The sequence below is a fragment of the Peromyscus eremicus genome, chromosome 2 (assembly GCF_949786415.1).
Source record: "Peromyscus eremicus chromosome 2, PerEre_H2_v1, whole genome shotgun sequence".
Taxonomy (NCBI): domain Eukaryota; kingdom Metazoa; phylum Chordata; class Mammalia; order Rodentia; family Cricetidae; genus Peromyscus; species Peromyscus eremicus.
The window spans coordinates 65,506,753-65,521,607 of NC_081417.1; the positions used below are offsets into that span (position 1 = coordinate 65,506,753).

The window sequence follows — 14,855 nt, forward strand, 5'->3', positions numbered from 1 at the left end:
TGGTCAACTCGGAGGCCTCCGTCCATGGCTAGAGACTCCACGCAGGGTCTGGCTGCACATTCGCACAGGCTGACCCGTTCCTCTGGCCACACTGTTCCTCCCGCTGAGGTCCAGTTCCTACAGCGGTCACTCGGGTGCCCAGAAAGTTGCAGAAGACCTGACTGGAGCTCTCCAGTCTCCTCCACGGGGCCTGCCATGCCAGCAAGCCAAGCTCAGGAACCACATCTTGCTTAGGAATTCAAACCAGCAGGCGGGCATTTCTCTCTGCAGAGACCCTCTGAGGTATATGTTTAAAAAAATTAAAAAAGGGCTGGTAATATATATTAAATGACTATTTTATTTACACACCCTATTCATAAATAATTGCATCCTCTTCGACTGCACAATGGTTCCTTGACAGCTAACGATTACAGAGTGTACATCTAAAAGTAGATAGAGCTTCCTCTGGTTTATGACACGGTCTCTAGTGTGTTTACACTCCATCTGCATACCCAGAGACACAGACATGTACCAGAGGGGTGGTTCCCAGGGCCTCCTGGGCTCCCAGCACCAATGGGAAGACCTCGTCCACACACAGGTGAGTTCCGGACACCCGGAGAACAAAGAGATGCAGGCCAGGGCTGGGCCCCGCCCACTGCTGGGCCCCACCCACCACCGGAGCAGCTCCATCTTTGTTCACCCTGGAAGGCATCTCTTTGGATTGCAAATATTTTAATTCACAGAAACGCAAGGAGGGGGTGGGGCAGGGGCTGGGGTGGTGTGGCAGCAGGCTGTCCCTCTTCATCCAGGCCGTCTCCAACCCTGTAAGTGACAACAGCGTTCTAAGACATGCAGTGGTGTGCTAGTACCATACACATGACACGCACTGGGCACCGACAGCAACACAGGGAGCTGGCCGGTGCCCTGCCAGCTCCTCCAGGTATCAGGCTTGGTCACAGAGCAGGGTGAGGCTGGTCCTTTCACAGAGTCCGCACAGCCACTGGGTAAAGGAGGGACAAGTGCTCCGCCCCTTTGATGGGTAGCTTCCTGGTGGTGTAGTAGTGGATGACTTCCGGGACACTGTCAAAAGGGGGGCTGTTCTGACCCAGAACATACTTCTCTTTGGTCTTGGCCAGTTTCATGTGCATAAAGCCCTGGTTGCTCCTGTGAACGAAACACAGATGTCAGAGGGTGCGCACGGTGCCTGAGAGGTGAGAGGCACTGTCAGGGAGCCGCTGGCTTCTGTAAAGATTGTATCTGGAAGGTTCTGGGGACTGGGGGTGGGGTGGGTAAAAACCCAGCCCATCTGCAGGGACCTGTTTAATTAAACCTTGCAGGTAATACCAGGTGTCCCAAACTGAGAGGCAGCCTTGGCCAGTGAGGTATGGAGCCAACAGCCCACCAACTGTTCTTCTCTTAGATAGAGGATAATTGTCTCAGGGAAGGGGTGACTCAGTCAGAAACTACACTTCCCAGCTCCCCTTGGGCACAGTTAGCCACATGACAAGCTATACAGCCAATGGAATGTGGGCAGAATGTTTGCTCTCTACCAAGCATGGTTTAGGTAACTGCTCTTTGCCAGCAGTCTCCCAGGCACCCCAAGTCAGAGTTCCTTCATTCACACCAATGGCCTGAAGACAATGCTGACTATGTACACTTGACTTTCTGAGCTGTGGCAACACATGCCCACCCCAGCCCCTCTTAACACTCAGTTTCCCCAAGAGCCTATGGAAGAGCAGGGCCAGGTCTCAGTGTCCCCCCACCCCCACTCCGTTTCAGATCTGTCTGGAACATCTTGAAAAAAACTGAAGGAGAAGCAATGGTAGATTTCAACTGCTGGGAGCCCACGTGCCCTGGCCCATCCCAGCCTGCACTCTATCAGCATGCCAGGTGGGTACAGCTCATGGAGGATGAAGGCCACTGTCTCAACAGTTGGCATATTGTGTCCCAGAAGACCTCTCCCATTAGAGGTCCCAGGCTCCAGTGACATTCTGGCTCACACAGGCCTCCATCACCCTGTGTGCAGGCTGCCACTTCCTGTTCATTCACCTAAACCTGAACGGTGCCCATTCCTGTGGCACTGTGCACTTTACACCCAGTGTCTGTCATGTGTTAGAAACCTAAGGTTTCTGATTGGGCGTGTGCCACTATCTCAGGGCCTGGCAACTTGTGAACAGCCCTGGGGACCCAGCAGCCAGGGCCACCTAGGGAAGCCAAGAGCCCCATGTGGACTCTGGGGGCTGTGGCCTTCCTGAGCCCCAGTTCCCTTTCTGGTTTCTATATTCCAATGGGGGCCTTACACCTGATCTGTCCTCTGGGTAGAATGGGCCCCCCAAAACCTGCTATTTTCTCCAAATGGGGAGAAGAGATACTTAATGACGAGCAGGCACCAAGCGATACATCTGTGCATAATAATGTATTTAGAGACGTCACCCTGGGCTTAAAGGAAATCGTTCAGAGAGCAATTACATTTCGAGAGACACTAATTCTGGTGAAGAACTGAAATTTAAATCAAGAGTTTTAAGGCTGTGATGTTCTAATTACAGAGCCTGTGGCAAGCTCTGCTCCGAAGCCAAGGGTCACCACACCCGAGAATCATCTCTGTGCTAGAGGGGGTGCTGTGGGGAGCGCTGACTCAGACACCTGGAAAAGCCAGACGTCACACAGAAAACCAAGCCCACTGTGGCCAAGGGCTTGTGCCCGCAAATGCCAGCCAGCCTGGAAAGGACCTGGAGCTGCAGTGACACCCAGAGGTCCAAGAAGCCTGCTCAGCCTGGCTGGTAAGCAAGGATGTGTGACTATGAGTCATCACTCTCCTCTGGGGGTGCTGGGTGGGGGTGCCGAGTACACCAAGCAACCCAGCTCTGTGAACTTCCACACTCACACCCGAGGGAGCAGGGCAGAGGACCTGTAAGACGGAAGGCAGCAGTAGCTCTTTGAGGCTGACATCACAGCTCCCCACACTTCCAGGGGTCAGAGCAGGGCAAGGAGCTCCTAAGGTTGGGGTCAACATGAGATTTCCACACTGGATTCTTGTGCCGTCCAGCAGGCAGCCAGGGTAGTAACGGCTTTAACAGTTACAAGTGGAGGAAGGTACACCTCCGTTCCCAGGCAGTGGACAGGGGAACTGCCCCCTGCACTTCCTGTGCACACAGGGGACTTGAAGTTACCACAGCAATCAGTAGCAAGGCCCACTTCTCTCTGGGGGGCCTCTCCTGGAATCCTCTCCAGACCTTTAGTGGTCCACATGAAGCTAGGCATGGTAGCAGGAGTGGCAGGAGGGCCTAAGTGATGCCCTCGCCATACAGAGCGTCCAGGCAATGGCATGTCAGAGGTCAGAGGGGCGAGGTGGAAGACCACACATAAAAAAAACTGTCCCAGGAACTGGCAACGGCCTGTCCCAACCAGTGAAGCTCCTGGCCATGGGACAGGATGGTGACCCGACCCCCCAAGAGGTTCTTTGTGGTGGTATTGTGTTCCCCAAAATATTGTGTACCCTAATAAACTTATCTGGGGTCAGAGAACAGAAAAACCACTAGATACTTAGGATAGGCAGTGGTAGCACACGCCTTTAATCCTAGCATTCCAGAGGCAGAAATCCATCTGTTCAAGGATACAGCCAAGCATGGTGACTCACGCCTTTAATCCCAGAAAGCGAGCCTTTAATCCCAGGGAGTGATGGTAGAAAGCAGAAAGGTATATAAGGCATGAGGACCAGAAACTAGAAGCATTTTGGCTGGTTAAGCATTTGGTTGGTAAAGCTTTTAGGTTCTGAGCAGCAGTTCAGCTGGGATTCATTCTGGATAAGGACTCAGAGACTTCCAGTCTGAGGAAACAGGATCAGCTGAGGAACTGGCAAGGTGAGGTGGCTGTGGCTTGTTCTGCTTCTCTGATCTTCCAGCATTCACCCCAATACCTGGCCTCAGGTTTGTTTTTACTATTAAGACCCTCTAGGATTCCTGCTACAGTTCTTGGCTCTTTAGTCCCTTCAAGGTCTTGTGATACCCTGTGCAAGCGCGCGCACACGCACGCACACGCACACGCACACACACACACAAAGTACAGGGTGGTATCACAGTTTGGCTGGTCATAAGAGGCTTAAGGGTGCCAACTAGGGGTGGTTTTACCACTTGTAACACGACACAAACAGGCAGCAGGTGTTCTGGTTTGTTTTTACTGTCTCCTTGACATAACCTGAAATCATCAGGGACATTTCATTGGGAGAACTGTCTGGATCAGGTTGGCCTGTAGGCAGGTCAAGTGCGCGCGCGCGTGCATGTGTGTCTGGATTGTTTACTGGTTCTCTGCTCTTGACTGTGGATGTGGTATGATCGCTGTCTTAAGTTCCTGCCTGGAGATTCCCTCAATGATGAACTGGAACCCGGAATTGTTAGGCAAATAAACCCTCCTTCCCGAGTCGCTTTTGTCTGGGTTTCTTTTCTTCTCTTCTGCAGCAGGTTCTTACTGTGTAGCCCTGGCTGGCTTTGAGCTTGCTATGCAGGTAAGGATGGCCTCGAACTCAGAGATCTGCCCAATCTTTTGTCTTCCTAGCAGTGGGATCAAAGGTGTGTACGAACAAACCCAGCCTGGGCAGGGTATTATCACAGCAACAGAAATCAAACTATACTAGAAGGGCAGCCATTCAAACCTCTGTGGGGACCAGAGGGTGCATCAGATCAAGGGTATGCACAGGGAGGCTGTGGCTGCTCATAGCGAGATGGTTTAGTGAGAAATAGCCTGTAGCCACTGTACACTCACCCTTTGATACCCTGGAGCAAACAGGCCAGAGAGGCACCCGGCAAGGGGCTTCAGATGCCACCAGAGCTCTGTGCTTACATTCAGGGCCAGGTGAGTGGGCTCTAGGCAAAGCTTGCTCCTACCCTCCTCTTCAGGGCATGGTGGTTCTGGGACAGCACCTTTCCCAGGGAGCTCTGACAGGCTCCTGCCAACTGTTTCTTTGTTGGCTCTGTCTCCTTTGATAGGACATCTTGTGAGAGCGAAGTCACAATTAGGGGTGTTTCTGGTGGGTGACCTGTCTAATGAGTCTTGTAAGGCCCAGGGTGGTGGGGTGCTGGGGCTGTCAGGGCACTTAGATCGCTCATTACCATCACAAAAAGCACCTCCTTGTCACTGTCCCCAGGATTAGCAAGCATGCCTGGTGTGTGCTGGCCTAATAACAGGCCCCACCTCGCCTCCTAATCATGAGCTTTAATAAAACATCACTCAGCCCACAGCTGCCCGCCGCTGAGCCAGGGTGCGAGGCCTCACCTCTCGCTTTTAGACCTAATTGCTTGATGCATATTTCATGAAGAATCCTGGGTAATAGTTATGTTAAATCGTTTCTTTTCATGATGAAATGACTTAAAAACACTTGCATATAATATTTATGTGGGAGGAAGGAGGAAATAGCCCCACGGGACTAGCACGACAAGACGGGCCTCAGGAATCCACACAGAAGGGGTTTCTGCTCCGCCCTGCCCTGAAGGCTGCTTCCCTGGGCCAAGCGCTCACACTGTCCTTCAGCTGTGGCCCATCCACAGCTCCCACTGGCAATTCAGACTCAGGATAGTAGCCCTTAAACACCACCAGACATAGAGCTAAGCTTACACATCTAGCATCACTAGCAGATGGGGAAACTGAGGCTCAGAAAAGATGGGGCCAGGATTTAGATCTGAATCCTTCCTTTCTCTCTTCCTCCAGGGACATACCCCAGGCTGGCCTCAAGCTTGCTATGTAGTCAAAGATGGCCTTGGGCTCCTGATCCCAACTCTCAACTGCTAATTAGATGTCTCCAACCATGCTGGCCTCACACCTATGCCTCTTGGACTCGGCAGCCTGAGTGCCCTTCTCAGCCTGGCACCCAGGACCTGCAGCTACTACTGTGACCTCATCTTCTCTGACCAGTCACCCAATCGAATGGGTCCAGGTGGGTGTTTGCCCTAAGCTTTGTGGAACCCAGTTGGCAAGCCTGTCTGCTGACTGTGACGCTTCCCAGCTGAACTGACTCCCTGCTCTGGGCTCCTAGCACCCGCCCAGCCTGCAGTCAAGGCATTCCAGGCATGCCATCCTTTCTCCACTGGCTCCTAGTCAGGGTCTGCCTAGAGCAAGGAACCGAGGCCCTGACTCCTTGCCAGCTGTAAACTCTGGAGGGCAGGTTGGAGAGTGAGCCCAGAAAGGCTGAGGCGGGGGTGGAGGGTGCTCTCAGAGGAACAATCCTGTTAAGGTGGGTACAAAGACCATGCCTTTCAAAGCATGACATTTTCTACAGTAGGTCAGACTCCTTCCTTGGCGTTCAGAACTCACACCTGGGATCCCTGAGCAGGCCACTGCCCTTTTCATGGGTTCACATGCATATGCATGAACCACAAATCTAAGACTGGTTTCGTCCCTAAATTCTGTCTTCCTGAGGGTGTAGCCATGCATTTGAAATACACTCAGCAACTGAGGGAGGTGGAGGGTGCCTAGCCTGTCCTTCACAACAGAGGAAGGGCTACGCTTCGAGGCCTGAGAGGACAGACCATCTGCCCACAACGGACAAGGACAGTTGTGCTAATTTTTTTTTTTTTTTTTTTTTTTTTTTTTTTTTTTTTTTTTTTTTTTTTTGGTTTTTCCAGACAAGGTTTCTCTGTGTAGCTTGCGCCTTTCCTGGAACTCACTTGGTAGCCCAGGCTGGCCTCGAATTCACAGAGATCCACCTGGCTCTGCCTCCCGAGTGCTGGGATTAAAGGCGTGCGCCACCACTGCCCGGCCAGTTGTGCTAAACTGATAGGGAGCAAGGTCGTGCTCTAAATACAAGCCTCTGTGAGGCTGGGAGACAAGACTGGCTTGGAAGGTAACCATGGCCAAGTCCCTGCACAGCCACAGAGCGGCTGCAGAACAGAGTCTCTGGCATAACCCCTACCCTTCAGCCGGCTTTACAACTCAGACCCTCTCCTCCCCTTTCTCCCTTCCAAACAAGGTCTTGCTATGGAGCCCAGGCTGGCTTTGAACTCAGGATCTTCCTGCTTCCCAAAGTGCTTGGATTTTATGAAGGTAAATCCAGATATCCCTACCTACTTGGACCGTGAGGGACATGGTGCTGAGAATGCATCCCTAGGGAAACTCTCCTTACATCTGGGAAGCAGGTGTTCCAACAGGGCACACGTTCCGCCAGGTGACCTGAGAGTACAGTCACCATCATCCACTGTATGGCTGTTCTGTGGGGGTTTCTACACCCTCATAGCAACCAAAAGACAGGCCTCCCTAGCCTTAACTTCTGGGTGGAGAAAGTCAGTTGACAGGAACTGCCTAAGAAGGAGTAAGCTTTTTATCTCTCCTGGTGACACTTTAGACTGGCCCTTGTGACAAGATAATCAGATAGCATTCAGTAGATACGGCCTCAGGTTTTGGGTGGAGGAAGAGTTCTACTCCATGGAAGCCAGGGTGATCACTAGGTGATTTCTCTATGGACACCTTCCAAAACTTCTTGGCAACCTTTTTTGTTTTTTAAAAAGACAGGGTCTTTGCTAGGTGGTGGTGACTCACACTTTTAATCCCAGCACTTGGGAGGTAGAGACAGGCGGATCTCTGTGCGTTTGAGGCTAGCCTGGGCTACAAAGTGAGATCCAGGACAGCCAGAGCTGTTACACAGAGAAACCCTGCTGAGGGTCGGGGGGGGGGGTGTTAGGTGGGAAACAGGGTCATGGGGCTGGAGAGATGGCTCAGCGGTTATGAGAACTGGCTACTCTTTCAGAGGACCCAGGTTCAATTCCCAGAACCCACATGGCAGCTCACAACTGTCTGTAACTCCAGTTCCAGGGAATCTGACACCCTCACACAGACACACAGGCAGGCAAAACACCAATGCACATAAAAATAAAAAAACAGCTGGCTGGTGGTGATGCACATGTTTAATGCCAGCACTTGGGAGGCAGAGGAAGGCAGATCTCTGAATTCAAGGCCAGCTGGATCTACAGAGCGAGTTCCAAAACAGCCAAGGTACCCAGAGAAACCCTGTTTAGAACCTGCACCCCCCAAGACAGGGTCTTGTTATGTAGCCTCGGCTAGCCTCAAATTTGAGCAGTGCTGGGAATTAGAGGTGTGGTCACCATAGCAGGCGGTGCTGCCCGGGGCCTGATCACCTGAGATGCCCGAGGAGATCTTGACTGTTCTCCTGATTCCTGACAAAGGTAGGCAGGTGGACTGGCACTAACTATAGATGCTCGCTGCATGTGAAAAACAAATGCCTTGTATGCAGATGGATGGATCCTGGTTTTCTTATCCATTCTGTTAGTTTGTGTCTTTTTATAGGTGAGTTGAGACCATTGATATTGATGGATATTAATGACCAGTGATTGTTAATTCCTGTTATTTTTTGTGGTTGTGTTGTCCTTCTTTGGTGTTTGTTGGTGTGGGATTATCTATTGCCTGAGTTTTCATGGGTGTGTTTAGCTTCTTTGGGTTGGATTTTTCCTTCTAGTGCTTTCTGTAGAGCAGCATAGACCCTGAACACAATTAATAAATGGGACCTCTTGAAACTGAGGGCAAAAGACATGGTCAATAAGACAAAAGGACACCTACAGAATGGGAAAAGATCTTCACCAACTTTACATCTGACAGAGGATTGATCTCCACAGTATATAAAGAACTCAAGAAACTAGACATCAAAATACTGAACAATCCAATTAAAAAAATGGGCTAAAGAGCTAAACAGAGAATTCACAAAACAAGAATCACAAATGGCTGAAAGACATTTAAAGAAATGCTCAACATCCTTAATCATCAGAGAAATGCAAATCAAAATGACTCTAAGATACCACCTTACACCTGTCAGAATGGCTATGATCAAAAACACTAATGACAGTCTATGTTGGAGAGGATTCGGAGCAAAGGGAACACTCCTCCACTGTTGGTGGGAGTGCAAACTTGTATAACCACTGTGGAAATCAGTATGGCGGTTTCTCAGAAAATTGGGAATGGATCTACCTCAAGACCCAGCCATACCACTCTTGGGCATATACCCAAGGAATGCTCCATCATACCACAAAGATACATGCTCAACTATGTTCATAGCAGCACTATTTGTAATAGCCAGAACCTGGAAACAACCTAGATGCCTGACAACTGAAGAACGGATTAAGAAAATGTGATACATATACACAATGGAGTACTACTTAGCAGAAAAAAAACAATGAAAGCATGAAATTTGCAGGCAAATGGATGTAACTAGAAAATATCATCCTGAGTGAGGAAACCCAAACCCACAAGGACAAACATGGTATGTACTCACTCATAAGTAAATTCTAGATTTAAAATAAAGAACAATCAGACTACAAACCACAGAACCATGGAGGCTACATATATAGCATGGGGGACCCTAGGACGACTGTGGTATAATAAGTTTTGGTTTTACTCAATTACTGAGCAAGCCTCAATGAAACATTCACTATTAAGATAATACATACTGTATCAAGCTGATAATAGAAAAATAAATACATTTTAAAAAAGAAAAAAGAAAAGAAAAATTTGAACTATAAAAAAAAAAGAAAGAAAGAAAAAACAAATGCCAATGTGAGAGAGAAGCAATCTTCTGGGTCACAGAGCACGGACCCTGGAGCTCCCCAGGCTGTGTGAGCAGAACAAGTGTCCTTTGCTATGGACTGTGCTGTCCAAGTACACAAGCTAGGGCCCCAAGACCCTTCCAACAGAGGGGTCCTAGGAGTCCCAAGAGCTGGCGGGACAGAATAGGCTGACAGGACTATAGGGTGACACCTGCAGCCCACCACCTCCAAAGAGCCTTCACAGTGACAAGCGGTGAATAATGTCTACAGGTAATCCCTGCTGAGCCAAACAATGTGATTTATAGCCAAATAATTACACTTTCAGTAAAGGCCCTAGCAGGGACCAGCCTTCCTGAAGCACCCAGCCTTCCTGAAGCTCTCAGCCACAGCCCAGAGTACAAGCCTTCTGTAAATCATGATGCATCAATGTAGAGAGAGGTGAAGGCTTGCTCTCAGACACAGAGGAGGCAGAGCAAGACGAGACCATTAAGGACAATCTTCTTAGGGAAAAATCCACACCAAGTGTCAGGCTAGCCGCTGTGAACGACAGGACTTGGGCAGGAGTGAGCCTCGCGTGTGCTGAGCTATGCAAACAGCGCGGTAGGTTTGGCAGGTGTCCCTCCTGGGTCAGTGTTCCCATCCGTCCCGATTCATGTGTGAACACACAAAACCTGCAGGAGGGCTGGCGGTGGCGGCCAGCACCAGTCCAAGCACCAACTGAAGTCACAGATCTTGGTTCAGTCTCTGATCCCACTGATGCCATAGGACAGCCTCTGTCTCTGGCTTCAGGGACCCTCTGCAAAAGGTGGAGGACATCCTTCCACTCATGTTCTCAAGCCAGTGAGAGACGCGCTGCCGGGGGGGGGGGGGGGGGGGGGGGGAAGGGGGGAGTGGGGACACTCTGGCCTTGGAGACAGGCCCAGCCTAAAGCAGGAGTCATGAACCTGGGCCAAAGGAGATGGACAGAATCCATTCAAGACTAATGGACAGGCCTCTCTCAGACCACATTCTCCTTAGGAGATGGAGGCTCTCAACTGGGCCCATCACCCCAACTGCCCCGAGAGGGAGCTGGCAACGTCTGGGCAGTCCAGGGCTTAGGTCTAGTAGGGAGCCAAGGATGATTCTAAGTGGACAGTAGCACACAAAACAGAACCCAGCCTAGAATGTCAATAGTGTCAAGTGCAAAGCCACACTCCTCCTTAGTCACCAGTACAGGAATCACACCTCGCTGTCCTCCCAAACACTTTCAGGATAAACAAATGTGACCACTTGGCTAAGGCAAGACCATCTGGCTCCTTGGTAAAGGCTCAAGACATAACACAGGACCTGCCAAACGGCTTGGTTCCCAGGGCTTCTAGACTACTTCCAAGACCGAGCCTGGCACCTATCCCTCCTATTCCCATAACCAAATTTCAGAGACCGTATCTCACAGGAGGGAGGACACTCCTGGGCTTGATGAGAGCTACTATACTTAGGAGACAAGGATGGATACAACCCAGGGCCCCAGGCCAGACCGCCCTGGGTCTGAGGCTCATGCTACCCCCCTGAGCCATGCCCCTTTATGATCACTCTTTGATCTGAGCAAAAGGGTTCTCACTACCTGTTTAAGGGCTGTCCTGAGGTTTTGAGGTCTGAGCTGGCAGATGAAGAGCAGGCAGGGTCTCTTCTGGTGCAAATGGAGGTCCCAAAGCCGGGCCCCCAATATGGGCCTCACTTCCCCTGCTGGGCAGAAACTGCCACACAACTGCCACCCATCTGGTCTGTCTGCTGGCTCGTCTATCTGGGCCCAGAACCAGCATGTCCCCTCCAAGCCTGTCTGGTCTGCTGTTCATGGCCAAACTGGAAACCTCAAACTCACGATGGCCAAGCTGCCCTCTGGCTGCAGGCCCCTACTTAGTAGGGGGGCCTGGGTAATGGACCCAGCTTTGTCACCGAGTATCAGTGGGCAGAGCAGGTGACATTGGCCTGAGATTCACTTCCCCACATCCAGCGATATTTCATGGCACTCTAAAGTATACCGTTTCCACCCAGCTGGTAGCTCAGGCCTGTAATCCCAGCTGTCTGGTAGGCCTAGACAAGAGAACTGCAAGTTCAAGGACAGCCTGGGTTAAAGAGTGAGTTTAAGGTCACCCTAGATAACTTCAAGAGCCTGTGTGAAAATATAAACAGGAAGGTGTAGTTCAGTTGTAGAGCACCTGCCTCGCATGCATGAGGCCTGAGGTTCAGCCTCCCATACTGCAAAAACAACCAAACCCACATTGCTATGTGAGGGGTCCCCATGAGGATAGGAGGAGGAGAAAAGCAGGGTGTGGTGGAAACTCCTAGAACCCCAACATTTGGGGAGCAGAGGCAGGAAGATCTGGAGTTTGAGGCTAGCCTGGGCTAGTCAGAAAGTTTAAGGCCAACCCAGGTGACCTGAAATCCTGTTTCAAAAAGCCAAAGAGGAAAAGTCTCTCTATTAATAAACACAATCTATCAGTAAACATGACCTCTAGTGTGGGAGCCCATAGAGGCTTTCCAGTGAGAACTTTCTCAGGGTCTGGGCTTGCTTTACCCAACAGGGCTGTGTAACAAGATGATCTGACCATGGGCGTGTTTACCAGGTGTTTGGAAGGGTCTACACTTGGCTGTATGGTGTGCTTTTATCTTCCAAGGGCGAGTTCTTTTCCCTCTTCTCTTGGCATATTATAAAAAGCCCTTTTCAATAAAGGACGAGGCTGTTGGGTATTGATCCAGACCTTCCCTGAGCTACCCTGTGTTTCTGTCTTTCTTCTCGTCAGCTAGGTCTCTCTATCTGGTATTTCATCATCCCTCTCTCTTCCTCCTAAAGACCCTCCAAAAGGTAGGAGCTGGAACCTACTATATTCAGAGCTTCTCAGAAAGAAGACATCACTGAGAGGCCCAGCAAGGGGCAGGGCTGAGTTCCTCTACTTCCTCTGTGATCTGTCCAAGCCACAGAGCCCTATGAGGTCAAGTGAGGAACAGGAGGGCGGGAGAGGAAGCAGCCACCTTCCTACACTGTCTATGACCTCTGAGGTTAGGCTGGGCTCAACAGCCCTCTAAACTCAGGCTGGTTTTCCCCTCTCTGGAAGTTCAAAGGCACATGGTGGACTGCCAACTGCCCAGACACATAACAGTGATTCCCAGTGGGAAAAATCCCAGCTGTCTTCAGGAAACCAGACAGTAGTCTCTCTGAGCTCAGGGTTCAGAGTTCAGGGTCCTGGCTTGCTTCCTCCTCCGAGGCCTCAGTTTCCCCATCTATATACAATGAAGACAGGGGACTAGATGACCATGGAGGTCCCAACCACTCAAACCTTGAAGCCCGATGTCTGATTAAACACATGCTGAGAAATGGCTATTTAGACAAAGAACAAAAGCCTTCTATCCTCAGGGGTACCCAAGAGCCCCAGGGATGAAGGAGCAGAGTGAATTCTCAAAAACTGTTCCTTAGGATGTGTCCTTGAAGACACTTCCCAGACTTGCTGCTCCCCGGGCCTCTTTGGGCCAGAATCTGCCTTTGGTGTGTTTTTCAGAGGATTCTGACCCACTGAAACTTGAGAAGCATCTTTCTAGTTGCATCTTGAGGAGGAAAATGCCTGATATCCAGATGTTTCGTGTGAGCACTTCATGCTCTCGCCGCTCACCTGCAGCACTGAGGAGCTCAGTCTCCAGGCAAATACCCCACTACGGGGTCTCGGGTCGCAGCTCTGCAACACAAATTCCCTCCCCACTGAGCTGAAATACAGCTGGCAGCTGCAGCTCCAAGCTCTGGTTCCAACAGGTCCTGGGCATTCCATTCACCCTGGGAAGGCCAAAGAGGAGCACCGGGGGCAATTCCTCTCCAACTGTCCTTCCAGGGCACAATGTCCTCCCCTTCCTGGCCTGGCTGGTGCTGGTGTCGCTGGTGGGCTTGCCTAGCTAGGCCGTGTGTACATAACTCCATCATTAATGGTGGATGTCTGCTGACCTCCTGAGGGCACCTCTCTCCTCTCAGTCTGAAAGAACAGGACTCTACTGACTCCCCATGGCCATTAGGTGCAGAAAGTTCTCGCCTCTCTTCCAAACCAAAGGACACATGTTCAAGACAGCTAATAAGCAAAAGCCACAGCTTAGGCCACACTCAGAAGATTGACGAACAATTTCAAAAGGCCACAATCACTTCAGTTGTCTAGGCTTTTGGAGGGTAAACTCACTCATGCTGGACGTTCATTCTGGCAGCTTACCGACATCCTCTTTCCACACAGTAGAGAATTTTCTCAAAATTAAATCTCTGGCTCTTTGCTCCCTAATGAAATTGATTTCTGCCTTGATACACAACAAAGCCTCCATTTTATTATTTGGCCAGGGTTTGGCCACATTAATTATGTTTTTTTTCCCAGCATGGATGCAAGTAATTAGTTACAGTTACTCACCATCAGAACTGACTGTTAAAAGTGTGAATCCCACAGTGTCAACCCTGGATGGGGTTTTGGATTTGGAACCATTCTGGATAGAAATGATTACCTCCACAGCCTGAACACTAGAACTCAGAAGGGGTATGCTGCTCTGCAGAGGTGGAACACGCAGTCTAGGTGCTCAGGTCTCATGGTCCAGGTGTCCAAGTCTCTGTCAGAACTCATGCACTGTCCCAAGATTGTCATTGTCCCTGGCACCATTCCACCTGCCTCAGAGGACACTGTTCACAGCCCGTTTAAGTCGGTTCCTAACACCAGTGACCAGGTACACTAGTGACTTCCCCGAGACCCTCATCTTGAGATGCAAAGTGGGACGCTCTGGGGAGTGGCCACCACTGGGCAGGAGTGCCCAGTGGTCTAAACTTACAAGATACATTCCCAATCACAATCTCTCTGGTGGTTTCATGGTCACCCTGGGGAAGACGATCAGAGCCTCTAGCCACAGAGATACCCAGATAGACGCAGGGTCACCTTAGTACATGACTTAGGTGTCAGCAGCCTCCACTATAAGAAGGCACCTTAGAAAGCAGGGTCCCCAAGTTGACACAGCCCAGTTTAAATCTGGAAACGAAATTTGGGTGACATTTTACAAGAGCCAGTCCATCCACGATGGGTCAGGAGAAAAGGCTGGGGCCCCTCCCATCCCCAACTTAAGCATCTTCGTTTGTCATGCTTCTACAATAGACAGCGTCCCCAGGGTCCGCCTTTCAAATGTTACGGTTCGAGTCTGGACTGAGGTCCCCCACGGGCTCATGCGGTGAACACTTGCTCCCTACCTGGGGTGCTGTTCTTAGGGGGTGGGCCTGAGCTGGGGAGGGAGGTCACTGGCAGTGAATCTTGAAGCTTACACCTGCCTTGGTCTACCTGGCTGTTTCCTAACCTA

General features: G+C 50.6%; 1 protein-coding gene across 1 annotated transcript in view; it reads right to left on the minus strand.

Annotated features, from left to right (window-relative positions):
- Positions 1 to 319: 319 nt before the first annotated feature.
- The window catches only part of Shb (SH2 domain containing adaptor protein B), a 120,013-nt gene continuing 105,477 nt past the window's right edge, over positions 320 to 14,855 (minus strand). The window contains exon 6 of the mRNA XM_059254287.1: positions 320 to 1,143. Within this exon, the coding sequence (XP_059110270.1) occupies positions 960 to 1,143 (184 nt within the window). The 3' untranslated portion in view covers positions 320 to 959. The remainder of the gene's footprint in view (positions 1,144 to 14,855) is intronic.